Source organism: Notechis scutatus, chromosome 1, assembly GCF_049901735.1.
Source record: "Notechis scutatus isolate UNSWTSFEM ecotype Mainland chromosome 1, rNotScu1.2, whole genome shotgun sequence".
Classification (NCBI taxonomy): domain Eukaryota; kingdom Metazoa; phylum Chordata; class Lepidosauria; order Squamata; family Elapidae; genus Notechis; species Notechis scutatus.
The window spans coordinates 265,857,916-265,874,371 of record NC_142009.1 but is presented as its reverse complement, the minus strand read 5'-3'; the positions used below and the strand labels follow the sequence as shown (position 1 = coordinate 265,874,371).

Sequence of the window (16,456 nt, the reverse complement as noted above, 5' to 3'; positions counted from 1 at the left end):
AAATGCATAACTTTGACAGAATTCAATCATATGATCTGATTTATCTTGCCAGGTTACCATTAGTCCACCTTGATGAATTATTTAAGCAAAGAAAGAAAGGCAAACTGTACTAAATAATTATGACATGAAAATATGTCATAGTGCAGGGTCCCCAACCGCCGGTCCGCGGACCGGTACCGATCCGCGGAACAAGTCTTACCGGGCCGCTGGTTGCTGGCGCCGCCATCTTTTTGGTAAAGTGCTTCGGTGAGCTTTTCGGGTAGAAAGCTCACGGGCACTTTCATCAAAAAGATGGCGGCGCTCAGCGCCGTGAGCTTTTCGGGTGAAAGCCATTTCTACCGAAAAAGCTCACCGGAAGCTCACCGGAAATACTTTTTCATCAAAAAAGATGGCGGCGCCAAGCGCTTCGGTGAGCTTTTCCGGGTAGAAAGCCATTTCTGCCCGAAAAAGCTCACGGAAGCCTGGCGCCGCCATCTTTTTGAAAAAAAGTGCTTCGGTGAGGTCACCGAGAAGCACTTTTTCGTCAAAAAGATGGCGGCGCCCAGCTGATGCCGGTACCGGGCGCGGCGTCAAAAGGTTGGGGATCACTGTCATAGTGTACGGTATCTACAAGCTCCATACACTTTCCATTTTCTGGCTGCCCATATTGTATCCCAATTTTGTGGAAGGTAGGATGATGAGTCTTTCTTAGAAGCTTACCACAGACTCCTTAATGGCAATGTCCATAATATGGCATAAATCCTTCAGTAGCAATCCTTCTGCTATGTGCGGCCTGGAACATTCACTGGAATGTTTAGCAATGCCAGAAGGCAGATAAATTAACTTTAATACTTTCTGCATACAGATTTCAAACTTCTTAAAAGTAGTACAGACCTGTCAGTTTAGCAATCTTTGACTTCAAAAGAATTGTTTATGGCACATCATTATACATGAAAGACTTTTAGTTCTCAGCCAGGTAATTTTGGGTAACTTTTCCCCTCTTCTGTCTCCGTCATATCCTGGTTTCAGCTAATACTTAAGCTGCTTACATAGGACAGGATGTGAATTTCTATAAATAAAATAAAATTAGTTAATTAGACAACAGAGAGCTGGAGTTCCATTATTTTTTTTTCTTCACCATGATTCTAACTAAGATTGTGTCCAAATTATAATAATAATTTCTCAAAAAAAAAAAAAAGCTAGTTTCTGTGCAAATTTCACAAATGCTTTCTTTCAATTTTCAGTTTAAACTCACAAATATGTATAATAGCCTGCACAATGTCCCTCCCAACCTCCAAGCCAAAAGAATCTTAAATCTCTTCCATAAGCTCTCAAGGTCATCATATCCTATGTCTATCTATAATCTACCCATTCAAAGTCCGTTAGGTGAGATGGACTGTGAAAAAATGTAATAAATAGAATAAATCAATAAAATATAATGGCCCCTCTTGTTTTGAGGCAGCAGCTCAGTAGTTCCCACCGCCCCTACTTATCTTCCACCACAAAGTCTCTCACCAGGTGCCTCCTCCTAACTTTGGTTTATGACAAAGGAAGATCTTTTTGGTAATAAAATGGTAAAATTTTTAGTAGAGTTTGAGTTTGGGTGGAGGTTGAGGAAGTGGCCATCCCTTCCTTGGGAAACAAGCCAATTTCAGAAGAGAGAAATGAAATCAGGCTTTATTGTAAAAAAAAAAAGAGTTTAAAATATAAAATCTCTCCTTTAACTTTAAATACTCACAAGGCACACATTCAATAGCAAAGGAGATGAAGTACAGCACTATTCAGATATAGGAAAACAGCAGGCTGATATGAAAATGAAAAACCGCAAAAGTGTACCGCATGCAGCAGATAATAAGAAACTACTGGTCTACTATAAATAGGATTTCTCTGTCCAAAATCTCAGCAAAGAGATTGGAAGATTCCATTCACTTATTTATTTCCGAATGTGTATGGCTGCCTAATTCTATGACAACTCTGGGTGGCATGAACTATTAAAACATCTTGAAATAATAAAGAACAGAAAGAAGAGACAAATGCCCAGGAAGAGTAAAACAAACACACCCCTCAATTAAAAACATACCACAAGGGGCATATTATTGTTTCTGTTGTTGTTTTCATCATCATCATTACAAGAAAGGTTGTTAAGGTTTTTTTTAATAGATCTTCTGGAATATACCTGAAGTATAATTCAGAACAGAATCCCTTACTTTGTACAGAAGCATAAAAGCAGAGAATACTGGTTTAGTCTAAGAACAATCAAACAGAAATGAAAGACATATCACATTTCTCTAGTCATTTATCCATTTCTTCCTACCGTAGTAGGCTTTCTGAAGTGAAAGTATCCTGTAACCTTCCTATATTTCTCTTTTTCCTGAAAATTCCAGACTTTGACCTATGTTCTCCCAGCCTCCATTCCCATCTTCTCCTTCAGTTTCCTTCACAGGAAACCTTTGTCTTTTAACATATTCACATTTTCTATGCTTGGAATTAGAGAGAATCTGGGGTATCTTTCTTTTTTCTACTTGAAAAAAAAGTATTCTTATGAAAGTATGTACTTTGTGTCTGAGAAAAGGACGACCATGTGACTTTGGAACACAGTGATGGTCATAAATGCAAGGACTGGTCGCATAGCTGGTTTTTACACTATCATAACTTTGGACAGTCACGAAATAAGGCAGTCTGAAAGTGAGGACTATTTCACACAAGACCTTTCCAACCAAGATATGTCATTGACAGATCCACATTTGGTCATTTACATATTTCTGAACAAATGGAAAATCCCAACAACCCATTTACCTTTGCATGGGTGTATCTAATAGTAGCATTTCCATAGCAACCCACTGTAGCACTTGTCCTGCTACCTAAGGCAGCTTTTTCCACAGTGAACTTTGTTGTTACCCAAACTGCACACTTGCATTTGGGTAAGCATAGTGTTTGCTCATCTGGTTGGTGATGTTGCATCCCAAACTACAATCAGGTTTGTTTGGCTAAGCGTCTTTATTAGGATTAAATTTCCCCATGATAGCCATAACACTTAGACTGGTATACCACTTTATAGCACTTTACAGCACTCTCTGAATGGTTTACAAAATGTCAGCATATTTTCCCCAACAATCTGGGTCCTCATTTTACTCACCTCGGAAGGATGGAATGTTGAGTCAACCTTGAGCCTGTCAGGATCAAACTCCAGGTTGTGGGCAGAGTCAGACTGCAATATTGAACCACTGAACCACCACAGCAATTCTATCCACCCGTTTCCTCTAAGTTCATCCATCTCTTATACCTTTAGCACCAAAAATATATATACTTATATGCTTCTTTTATTCATCATCACAATCATTTTAGCCATTGTCTATCCACTGCAGGATGAAGGCCTCTTCCTAACCTAGATGGTTCTGAGCTTTCTTTTTCCAGTTGGGCCCGCTATACTTACCATATTTTTTAGATTATAAAACACTCTGGACTATAAGACGCACATTAGCTTTAGAGAAGGAAAACAAGGGGGGCGGGGAATCTGCTTTGCCTCCTTGCAGCAAACAGCAAACAGCCTGGTCAGCTTCAGCACAGCCTGATTTAGCATGAGCAGCTGATTGACGGTCGGATTGGTCTGCCAAAATACTGCCCATCAACTGTTCCAGGCTGCAGGGATAGCCACCGCTCATTGCCGCCACCCATTGCCGCCACCTATTGCTGCCTCTGTGCACCCCATTTATGGCTTCCGCGCACCCGTTTTCGACCTCCACACATCCTGTTCCCAGCCCATTCTAGGTGGCGGGGATTGCCACCACCTATCGCCACCACTAGTCAGCACCATTTGGCGGTGATAGGTGGCAGCAGTGATGCCTGAAAATGGAATGCGTGGAGGCCCAAAATGGGGCATGCGGAGGTGGTGATGGGCAGCAGCAGTGATGGGTGGCAATGGCGGCAATGGGTGGCAGCAATCCCCGCAACCTGGAACAGCTGATGGGCGGTATTCCGGGAGCCCGATCCAACTGCCATTCAGTTGCTTGTGCTAAATCAGGCTGTGCTGAAGCTGACCAGGCTGTTTGCTGTTTGATACAAGGAGGCAAATTGCTGGGAGGCAGAGGTCAAAGGGTGGGGGCCGGCGGGTGGGTGAGGCTTTAGCAACATTCGCTCAATAAGACACACAGAGATTTCCACCCACTTTTTCCACCCACATCTTATAGACCAAAAAATACAGTAGTTCTTTTATTATACAGGGTTGGCTTGACTTGGAAGAGATGTATTACAGTAAATGTACGATCTGTCCACTCCTTTAGAAAAGTCTTGCTCTTGATTTTTGCAGCATGGAATGAGCCAAGGTGAACTAATTTTCTTCTCCTTTTCTTTTCTTTCTTCTCTTCCTTCCTTCCCTCCCTCACTCCCCCCTCCCTGCGTTTCAGATACAGAATCCTTCCTGGATCGGCAACAACGGTGCCGCCTCCCCTGTGCCTGCCTGCGTAGTGCCCTGTGACTCGGTGCCTTCCTGCATGTCTCCCCATGCTCATCCCCACACCACCGGAGGAGTCTCTGAATTCCTGAGCGTCTCGGGTCCTGGCAGCCACGTGGGGCAGACGCACATGGGCAGCCTCTTTGGCGGCGCTGGCATCAGCCCCAGCATCAATGGCTATGAGTTGAACGGCGAGCCGGACCGCAAGTCTTCCAGCATTGCAGCCCTGCGGATGAAAGCCAAGGAGCACAGTGCCGCCATATCGTGGGCAACATGACAGGGCTGCTGCTTTTGCCCTCGAGAAACGGACATCTCAAGCAGGACAGATGACCCAAACCCTCCGCTCTTGGACTGGGGGCAGTGTGCGCCCTCCTCAGAGGTCTGAATGCAGCACTTTTCGCTTCCTTAGAGAGAATGGCATGGTGCCGATTGCCGTTTTTGGAGTGTTTTAAGCATGTAGGCCTTTTTTTAATCCCCTTTCCCAGGAACAGGAATGTGGAAGTCAAGAGGGGATATTTCTCCTGCATCAGACAAACTTGAGTTTTCAATTCCCCTTGTGCTGTTGTTCTCCTGATTGCAAGTTTGCCGTTGTTCTTGCTCTATCTAGCATGAAAGCTGCCTCCCACCAAGGCTTCCATCATGCAATCGTTGGCCTTTTTCCACAGAATTATTGGGGTGGGGTGAGGATTCCAAAGTGTGCTGTCTTTCTTTTTAAATAGTCCTGTATTTTCCCATGACATCCTCCCTCCCTTCTTCCTTCCCCCCTCTCCTGCTCACATTTTTGGCTACAGAAAGTCTATTAAAGTGGAGGTGGGTGGGGGAGAAATAGCTACACAGGGTTCCTTGATTGGTAGCATTAGGAGCCCTCCATCTGGAAGTTCATCTGATTTCTCTCTCTCTCTCTCTCTCTCCCTCCCTCCCTCCCTCTGTGTGTGTGTGTGTGTGTGTGTGTGTGTGTGTGTGTGTGTGTGTTAAACAAACAAGAAAACAAAGGCCAACCCACAATTTCTGGCTAATTGCTCCCATGTGAGCTCTTTTGAAACCCTCATATTTTAATGGAACAGAAGGGGTTTATATATGATCTCTAGCACCAAAAGGCATGTGGTTGCTATCACTATAGATGGCTGGTGCCAAAGTCTGAGGAGACGGGGTGCATTTTCATTGGGATATCCTATAACAAAGTTGCCATACTGCAACAGGAAATTTGTCCACACCTTATCTTCCACGTGAATTGTGTGAGTTGCTGAGTTGCTTTATGTCATTTTTTTCCTGTCGTTTCCCTCCCTTCAACCTCCTGCAATGCAATAATGCATAGCCAAGGGATGCAATAATGAAGACACGAGTCAACTGCGGGTTCAATGAAAGGCATGCTAAGAATATACTGCCCCTCAACAGAAATTGGGGGGGGACATTGAGCTTGTCAACTGGAAAGCTAACAGCCTGGGTTCAGTGTGCTACACGATGGGGTGAGCTCCCTTTATTTTCCCCAGTTCTTGCCCACTCAGCCGTTTGAAAGCATGAAAATGCAAGCAGACAAATAGGTACCATTTTGGCAGGAAGATAACAGCATTCTGTGCACTTCAGTGAATAGACATGCTGCCATAGGACCACAGAGGTGTCTTCCGGCAATGCTGGCTCACTTGTCTAAGAAACAGAGATGAGCACTGTTCCCTAAAGTCGGTCAGGGGAAACCTTTACCTTTAAACAGAAATTACAAAAAGAGACGTACTTCTCCACAGGGCAACTTTGCAATCATAACCCCATGAACTGATTCTGACAACAAGCCAAGGACTCTTAGGCTGATGTAAACCAAATCAACCTTTTTTATATGCTACCAAGCGTTTTGGAACACTATGACTTTGGTAGCCCGTCCCCACCACACCAATGCATTTCTTGCAACGCCAGTATAACCAGTTGTGAGAATTTAATTAATTAATTATCCATGGTTGGGTATCCATTGCCTGATGTTTGGTTTCAATGTCGAACGAAACAGGGAGAAAATCTGTGGGCAATAAAGGAAAACGTCTCCCTAATTTCCCACCATCGGCCTGCTCTTGCAGCAAGCTCAGTTCTGAAAGAAGACCAGTTTACAGGATTTTCACTTTTAGGTTGATATTTAACATACAAACTTTGGAATAATATCTAAAGAGTTGGGTGGTGCGGAAGAAATTGTATGCCCACTGCCATGAGAAATAACCCACTTCAATTATTGCCTTTCTGCTGTCACTATCAAGTTGTTTGTTTTTTTCCAACTCCAGTTCCTCCCCACTCAGTGGAGGTAACTCAAAGGCCTATCTTGAAGAAATAAAGCAAGAGTGGAGGCGGTTTCCCTCTTTGTTGGAAATTCTTTTTCTTCCAGCCCAAAGCGAAGTAGCAGACACAGGCCTGCCTCATGTTGTTCCCATTCATCAGGATAATCACATTTTCCCAATTTCCATATGTTTGCCCTCTTTTAAAAAAAAAAAGGATCAAAGAGATTTAGGTCCAGCCAGCTAAGATTCGGTTCAAAAAGCTGAAACGGTGCTTGGGTTTTTGCAGTTTCTCCAACAGGCATTCACATCCACTAGAGGAGAGAGACTTAATATTCAAAATTGTCCAACTGGCTTTTAAGGAGTGTTTGTTGGGTTAGTAACTACTGGGCTTTTTTCCTTTTTTCTGGCCAGCGGTTGCTTGGCAGGCTTTGCCATTGAGATAGTGTAGATTTTAATGGGCTTCAGAGGAAAAGCAAGACTTTCACCATCCTTAAGGCACGAGCCTCCAACCACCAGGAAGTCTGACCTGCGGATAACCATGCTATTCATGAACGTGCCCCTATAAAGCATCCTGGAAAGGGAAGCCTGCCGCTGGGGATGCATATAAAGAAACAGCCATAACACACCAAGTACACAGAAGTCCAGGATGAGTCTGTGGCAAATCTGAAAGAGGGGCAAGAGAGAGGATGAATTCATTTTATAGGAATGGGGTACAAAAAGCAGTGGTATACTTGACAGTTAGGGAGGCATCTCCTCCTCCTCTCATGTGCATTGTTAATCCCAGAACATTTCTTAGGAGCCCCAGTATTTCTGACCAGCTGTGGGAATAAGACGTCTTGCCCATAGCATGCAGAGTAAAAAGGCCTAAACTTTTATTCCTTTAGAGACCAGGTGCATTTTTCAAGTCAAAAGCCACAGTTAAAAAATATTTTTTTAAAAAAGCAAATTAGTCAATATTTTGAAGTTCCGTTGGATTCAGTGGGAATTCAAAGCATCATTAAACTTGTTGCCCTGTGGGGTAAGTATGAAGAAAATTTTGTAAGTTATCAATAGGAGTGCTACCTTCAGAAAGGCATTTGAGGTGGTCAAAAAATGAAAGAGCAACTGTTAATTACGTGTTGTGCTGTGTTTAAAGACTGTCCTCTCAAAAAAAAACAAAAAACCCACCATTCTTTTTTTTTTTTAATCTATAAAATCAACATTGAACCATCCCGAGCAGTCATTACTTTCCATGACTGGAGATCAATGAGCCATCAAATGATTTTAAGGCTATCCATGAGAATTAGATCTTGAACTCTCATGAAAGTGATGATGACATGATTGCATAACACAGGGGTCCCCAACCACCAGTCCACGGACCGGTCCTGGTCCGTGGAACAAGTCCTACCGGGCCGCTGGTTTGCTGGCGCCGCCATCTTGATGAAAAAGTGCTTCCGGTGAGCTTTTCCGGTAGAAAGCTCACCGGAAGCACTTTTTCATCAAAAAGATGGCGCCAGCGCCGGTGAGCTTTCCGGGTAGAAAGCCATTTCTACCCGGAAAAGCTCATCGAGCAGACGCCGCCATCTTTTGATGAAAAAGTGCTTCCGTGAGGTCACCGGAAGCACTTTTTCATCAAAAAAGATGGTGGCGCCCAGCTAATGCCGGTACCGGGCCACGCCATAAAAAAGGTTGGGGATACAGGGCCGCGGCATAAGAAAGGTTGGGGATCACTGGCATAACAGACATGATCCATGCCTAATCATGTTTGTGTGTTCCTGAGTGTGCATTCCTAGGAAAACACATTTGTGTGCATGCTGACTCCAGGTATGTTTATTTTATCATAGCTAGGTTTGCCATGTTTGGGGTGAATCGTAACGGAGATGCTAGCTCTATCCAAATTTCTTTGTTTTCAGCTGGTAAAAAGAACTGGAAGTAGAATCGTGCTGCTACTTGTGTCAGCAGCCCTTAAAACAGCCATTGCAGCTTTTCAAAGCTTTAAAGCAGGCAAGAATAGTTTGGTTTTTTTTTTTACTATCTGTTCATCTCATGTCAATGTTACTTCCCCAAACGACTTTGAATGTGAGCAATTCAAGTGTACATCAACAACAAATACTTCAAAAGGTATTTCAGGATCTGTGTGATGTTCAACCCAATATGGTACCGTATGCATCAATTCCTTGAAAAACCAATGATGGAATAGCCCATTATATTAATTCTCCACCTTCCTCTCATTAACAGGCAGAATTAGGAGTCTTTTTGCCCTTCATCCACAACACTGGCCAACAGTGAAAGATGGACAAAGAAATATTTTTATACAGAATACCGATTGTGAGCACCAGAGGCTTTCTGAATGCCCAACAGTAGCAGCTGGTTTTCAATTGTCAAACTATAGGCCAGGAGGTTGAGTAGAGGGAGCAGTCAATAACAAATTTCCTTGGGGGGGGGGGGGATGAGAAAAGGTGGGCCTATCTTACCTTCTATTCCACTGGTAAATAAATTGCTGGTAAAGGCAATGCAGCATAGTTTAAATCAGCGGTGTTCAACCTTGCCAACTGTAAGACATGTGGACTCCAACTTCCAGAATTGTCCACAGTTGCTATGGGTTGTTGCCAGTTTGAACCGGCTCGCCAGTACCGGTATGTACAACTAGCAGCTGGGCCCGCCCACCTGCCCCCGCGTTATCCTGTCCTATCCTGTCTCAATGTTTTTGCTCACTCGCCCCAGCCACGTAGCCCAGCTGCTTTCCGCACCTCGCCTTCTCTACTCACCTGCTGCGCGAAGCGTGGGGAATCCCCCATGTTTTTGCAGCTGCGCGAAGGGGGCGTGCGTGCGTGCACTCACATTTTCGGTTCTGCACTAAGCGAACCAATTGTTACAGTATGTGCAGCCCATCTCTGGTTCTCCAGCTGGCATGGCCTAGTCAGCTGGGGAATTCTAGGAGTTGAAATCCACAAAAGTGGCCAAGGTTGGACACCCTTGGACACCCTTGGGCTAAATGAAGGGGTTAGGGTTTCTTTTTTCCTTTTTATTTTTTACAGGGCATTCTTGTATCTCTCTCTTTTTTCCCCCCTTCACTCATTTAATAGTTTGGCCTTGTCTCAAATCATACCCCAAGGTTTGCAAAATTGCAAAGCATTTTGAAAACAAACAACAGTGAAAAAAGGTAGTTTCCTGGAAAGCGGTTTGAAAAAATAATCAACAAGACACAGCTGCTGAGAACTTTGTTTATTTTGCTGCTTTGACTGACACAGGAAAAAAACAAACATTTGGAGGGTTTTATAAAAATAAAAAAAATCAGCCGAAACGGAAACCTAGATGAAAGCTTTTTCACTGCTTTCAGCTTCATGGCCGGCATTTCAGGGAAGTCAAGGTGACTTTTTATTCTGCCCCAACTCTTATTAACAAATTGTGGGTGATCTACTATCCAGTCCTCCTTCTGCATAAATAGATAGTGCTAGGACCTTTGTACTACTGATCTTGAAGGGCAGTTTTCAATGTGTAATAATATATCTGTTTTGGGGTGTGCGGTGACTGAAAAGGAGAATGGGAGAGAGGAAAAACCATAAGAAAACAACCTCAGTCAATTGCATTGTTGTAAAATATTGTAACCTTGTATAAGTGCAACTTTCTTTCCCCTTTAGCTTTATGGCCTGAGGCAGAATATATGAAAATATACGTTCAAAAATGTTGACAAGTAAAGCAATGGATTGAGAGGAAAGCCTACAAAATTGCAGTGTGAGGTTGTGCCATACAATTTTATTGCCTATACAGATATGTACTGCAAATTCATTACATTGTAATATTAAAAAAAAAAAAGAACATTGCTTTGTACCTTGTCTTTCTTGCTTGCTCTTTTTTTTTACTTTAATTTTTGGGGGAAATAAATCATTGCATGTATCATCTTTTCCCATCCTGCAGCTGAGGGTGTTAGTGTGATATTTTTTTTTAGTAGTGCTGCAAACAAAAATTAAAACAGAGAAAAATTGCTGGTGAAGAATGAACAAACATCTAGAGCGCAGACAGAGGAGAGACACATAAATATTATTATTGTTGTCATTCCTAGTTGCAATAAACTGTCTCTTTTCTGCTCTGAACTGAAATCTGTCTATTTTGTGCCTGACTCATGGCAAATGAAATGCGATCAGAGGGGGGCCTCCAAAAGCTCATGTTAATTGAAGTTGGCAAAAAATACTAACAGTGCCCTTTTGAACTGCTGACACAGAGCAGAATGGATTAAACAAGGCTAGATTAACAACAGGTGGTAGCTCCCAGACCCACTGCCTCTACAGAGTCTTAGCAACCAAGAAGCAATGATGAGAACATCCTACAGCAGCCAATATGTGGCTGAAAATTAGACTGCTGGTAAATTGAGGGACGATCTGATCACAAAACTATTTTTTCCAAGTTATGGCATAGGATATGGAGGTGGCATTGCTGTTCACAAATCAGTATACCAAAATAGATGTATCCTTGGAAACAGGTCCAGGTTGGTTTACTTATTCATTTTTACAAGCCAAACCTGGCTTTAGTGACTAAAAACAAGATAGGTGTTTATTCTCAGGACTCTTCTTTGAAACATTATACAGCTAATCACTTTTGACAATTGTTTTCCATTAGGTTCTCATCCCGAAGTCATCATTGGGCCATACGTGCCCCTGCTGTTGAGGCTACTGGTCTGGCTTTGGATAGGGAATAACTTAAAGCAGGGGTCTTCAAACTTGATAGCTTTAAGACTTGTGGACTTCAACTCCCAGAATTCCTCCCCCAGTCATGTTAGTTCAGGAATTCTGGGAGTTGAAGTCCACAAGTCTTAAACTTGCCAAGTTTGAAGACCCTTGACTTAAAGCATCTTGATTACCTTGGATCCTGAATGCAACATGGAGACACATCTTTCAACCTTAGCCAGTTGGATGAAAGGTTGTTGCCATGTGGGGTGAGTTGATCTGCCTGTTTAATTTGGGTCAGAGAGCTATTCCTTTCCCTGCCTACCAATCATACATTAATCAATAAACAAAGATGATTGACTGGAAGACTGCCTCTTTCTGGCTCATACCTGGATAAATTGAGACACTTAATTGAGCTATTAATGGGTCTGTGCATTGGACGGAAAAGAAACAACTGTTCATGAATGCCTCATATTAGCATAACACAAAGCTTAGCTTTTGACCTTTGAGTCTCATCCTTTATTTATTGAATTCTGCATTACTATTTTTATAAACAACTCAAAGTGAACATACGTATATTTGTTCCTCCTCTGATTTTGTCCATTTTTGAAGTGGGTTCAGCTGAGAGAGTAAGTCACCCAGCCACAGCTTTCTTACCTAAGGCAGGTCTAGAACTCAAAGTTTCCTGTTTTCTAACTTGGTATTTTCACTCCCAGACAAAACTTTGTCTAGGCATTAGAAGCTTAAATAGGATTGAAATTGATTAGGATCTGAATGGAAAACTTTTGCAGAGTACAGGGAAATTGATTGGATTGGAAAGCTTTTTTAAAAAGAACTTTTTAGGAGAAGGTGATATGCTATGCATAAACATATATATATTGCCTTCTCCTAAAGTGTTTAGGAGAGATCAGTGTTAAACTGTTAGGAGCTCATGTGTATTTGCCAGCAATCAAAAGAAGAGAATGACTAGAATGTTAACTGAACCAGTGCTTATCATGCATTTCCATGTTCCACATTACCAGCATTGCTGAAATAGTATACTGTAATACTTAAGAACTTCATTTAATGTAGACAAAATTACCAGACTGAAATCTGGCAGAAACTTTAAAACAAACAAACAAAAAACCCTTGACGTTTTTTCTTGAGTAGTTTTCCCCTGAATGTTTAAAAAAAAAATCACTGTGCTACTTCAGAGCGCTAGTAAAGGGAAGTATAGAAACAACTAGACTGCATGCTAAATGAAAAGAAACATTTTTAAAGAAAAAAAATAAATGCATGTATCTGCATTTTGATATTTAAATCTTTTAAGATAACTAAATGTACGTGTACATATCTGTATTTTCAGAGAGTGGGGGAGAGAGAGTGAAGGAGGGAGGGAGAGAGAGAGAGAGGGAGGGAGAGAGAGAGGTTTAAATCTATGCAAATAGATTATTTATTTATTTGATTTGTCAATCGCTTACAAGATAACAGGTATAAGTATACACATAGTTATGAATACATGAAATGGATACATATAAGAAAAATAAAAATAAACAATAGGACAGGGACGGTAGTCACATTGGTGCCCCCTACAGACCTCTTAGGAAAGGGGTGAGGTCAATAGTAGATATATTATATGCACAAATGCATAGAGAAAAGAGCATACACTTTCCTGGAAAAGAAGAAAAGCAGCAGAAGAATTGTCCAGGGATAGCCAGAGATCCAGAGAGAATTCCTTGCAAGCTTTTGCCAATGTACCTCCATCTGGACAGGATTTTCTTAAACCAGCTCAGAATCAAGCTGGCATGAGGTCAGAATAGCATCAGCCTAACTGGCAAGCACAGATATGCCTAGTCCAGGGGTCGCCAAACTTTTGGACCTCGGGGACCACCAAACTCATAATTTTAAATCCCGCAGACCACTAATATGAATTTTGACTGACGGTGGCTGCAGGAAAAAAGTCTGCAGGAAAATTTCCCACCCCGTTTTCCTACCGATTGATCGTTCCTTATTTGGGATCGCAGGATACCGTCTCCAGCTCCGTTCTCAAGGGGGGCAGAGAGAGAGACTTTTGGCTTCATGCAAGGAAAGCAGCAGAAGCAGCAGAAGTCTTTCTTTCTCTCCCCCAAACTGTGCCAGAAATGAGTCTTTGTGAGACTTGTCACACTGCAGGGTCCCAAAGACTCATTTCTGGTGGAGTTTGGGGGAGAGAAAGAAAGATTTTTGCTGCTTTCCTTGCATGCAACCAAAAGCAGAAGAAAGAAGCTAAAAGAAGCAGCCTGGTGGCCAGGCCAAGCATGTGGGGTGAGTGGGGCAAGTTCCCCCCTCCGCCCTTTGCCCCCTCCCCTCACTACCTTGTGTTGTTTGTGATGCAAGCCTTGTGTTCCCGCGGGCCATGTGGGCGGTGCAGCCTTGTGTTCCCGTGCAGCCTGAATTAATTGTTTTGAGGGTGACATTTCTCTGCAGACCACCCAAATTTTCTCGCAGACAGCCAGTGGTCCCCGGCCTAGAGAATACACTCCTCCAAAGAGGGAAAAATTTTGAGCATGGGACAACTGTGGGGAATTTCATCAGTTAATTCAATTGTAGGACCAAGACTAGTGGTATTAAGGGAAGCTTTGTCTTGGAGCTCACCATCAGATTCTAGAAAAGGGTAGGCATTTTGAGGCCAAATTGATTGAGATTTTTATATAGGAACAGAGTGTCAAGGGAAGCAAACATCTGCCAGTGAGAGAAGGTAGCCCCTCAACTTATTCAGGATCATGTAACAGTTTTTAAAAACACATTTTCATCACCCCTTGCCCCCATATGGAAGCTGCCTAAGATTTCTCAAACTATTTGAGCTTAAACAGTGGTATAATAGTCCACTATACTCACTAATGACCAGATCCAGAGGTGCCACTTTGACAGGAGCAAACCCCTCACATTTTTTAATGCCAAGCCAAGACCAGGGGTGGGATTCTACCAGTTCGCACCTATTCTCTAGAATCGGTTAACATTCTAAGCAGTTCGGAGAACCGGTTGTTAGAAGAAATTACTGGCCTAGTCCTGTAAGGAAGGCAGGAAGGAAACATTCTGGTGTTGCTTACAGAAACTGCCTCTTCGTTAACCCTTATTACATTCTTGGCAGGACTAAACTTCCTGTTTCAGGAATGTCTCTGGAGTTTTTTCCCCCTCTTTTGCTGGTACTTTGCTTGTGTGGAGTGACCATTCAAAGTTACAATGGCACTGAAAAAAGTGACTTTTGACCATTTTTCACACTTACGACTGTTGTAGCATCCCCATAGTCATGAGAGGCCAGGCGAGGAGATGCGTGCCTCGATGTGAGAGATATTGAGTTGGCCACACCCAGCCAATAACATGACCACCAAGCCACGCCCACTATCTAAGCCACGCCCACAGAACCGGTTGTTAAAAATTTGAATCTCACCCCTGGCCAAGACCTCTGATTCCTCAAACTCTTAAAAATAGACATAAGAGGGCAGGGGAGGGAATCGATGTAGGCTGCATTGGCCAGGAGTATGGGGCTACTTTTCCAACTATATGGTTACTTTTTACAGCCAAAAAGGATATAGGAATGTCATCTGAATCTCCTACAGGCCTCTATGTACTTATAGGGGAAGTTAGCAGCAAAAGCTGGAATGGAATGGAACGGAATAGAATAGAAATAGAACAGTTGGAAGGGACCTTGCAGGTCTTCTAGTCCACCCCTCTAATCAAACAGGAGACATTACACCATTCCAGACAATGAGCAAATAGACCAGGGAACCCTGACTCAAAATCCAATAGATGTTGCCCTTCAGTGTGTTATTTTTTATTTATTTATTTGATTTGTCAATTGTTTACAAGATAATAAGTACAAGTGTATACATAGTTGTGAATATATGAAATGGGTACATATAAGAAAAATAAAAGAATAAGAGAAACAATAGGACAGGGACGGTAGGCACGTTGGTGCGCTTATGCACGCCCCTACAGACCTCTTAGGAAAGGGGTGAGGTCAATAGTAGACAGTCTAAGGTTAAAGTTTTTGGGGTTTGGGGAAGAGACTAAAGAGTCGGGTAGAGTATTCCAGACATTGACCACTCTATTGCTGAAGTCGTATTTCCTGCAATCAAGTTTGGTGCGGTTTACTTTGAGTTTGTATCTGTTGTGTGCTCTTGTGTTGTTATGGTTAAAGCTGAAGTATTCATTGACAGGTAGGACATTGCAATGTATGATTTTATATACCATGCTTAAGTCGGACCGAAGACGGCGTAATTCGAGGTTTTCTAGTTTTAGAATTTCGAGTCTGGTGGCGTAAGGTATTCTATAACGGGTAGAAGAGTGGAGAACTCTTCTTGTGAAATACTTCTGGACTTTCTCAATTGTGTTAATATCACATACGTGATAAGGATTCCAGACTGATGAACTGTATTCGAGTATTGGTCTAGCAAATGTTTTGTATGCTCTGGTTAGTAGTGAGATATTACCAGAGAAAAAGCAACGTAGGATTAGGTTAACAACTCTTAATGCCTTTTTGGCTATGTAGTTGCAGTGAGCTCTAGCACTTAGATCATTAGAGGTGAGTATTCCCAGGTCCTTTACAGAGCTTGGGTCATCAACAAGATCTTGACTATTCAGTTTGTATTTTATTTTCTGATTTTTTTACCAATATGTAAGACAGAGCATTTATTTGTTGAGATTTGGAGTTGCCATATGTTAGACCATTCAGATACATAGTCTAGATCTTTTGAAGGGTAGTAGTATTGTCTGTGGTATTGAACAGCTTTACATCATCAGCGAAGAGAACGCAATTGCTCTTGATATGATCACAAAGGTCGTTTATGTAGATTATGAAGAGAGTTGGTCCTAGAACACTGCCTTGGGGAACACCACTATTGACAGGTACTGGATTTGATAGGCGTTCCCCAATTTTGACCATTTGTTGTCTGTTTGACAGGAATGCTTCTATCCAGTTATTCAGTTGTCCAGAGATACCATAAGATTTTATTTTTAGGAGTAGTTTGTCGTGTACCACTGAATCAAAGGCTTTGCAGAAGTCTATGTAGATTGCGTCTATTGCTTTGCCCTGGTCGAGTTGAGTAGTCCATATGTTTTTGCAGTGTAAGAGTTGCAGATTACAGGATAGTTTTTTTCTGAAACCAAATTGT

At 42.3% G+C, this 16,456-nt stretch overlaps 1 protein-coding gene across 2 annotated transcripts in view; it reads left to right on the top strand.

The window, feature by feature from the left end:
• Positions 1 to 10,673, top strand: part of ALX4 (ALX homeobox 4) — a 72,842-nt gene extending 62,169 nt beyond the window's left edge. The window contains exons 4-5 of one of the 2 annotated variants that reach the window (XR_015746693.1): positions 4,383 to 7,986; positions 8,380 to 10,673. Coding sequence is in view for 1 of the 2 variants with exons in the window: in XM_026664663.2 (XP_026520448.1) it covers positions 4,383 to 4,706 (324 nt within the window). In the remaining variant the exon portion in view is untranslated. Of the gene's footprint in view, positions 1 to 4,382; positions 8,017 to 8,379 lie in introns of those variants that run through there. The other variant, XM_026664663.2, reaches the window with a different exon arrangement.
• The last annotated feature ends 5,783 nt before the right edge of the window (positions 10,674 to 16,456 follow it).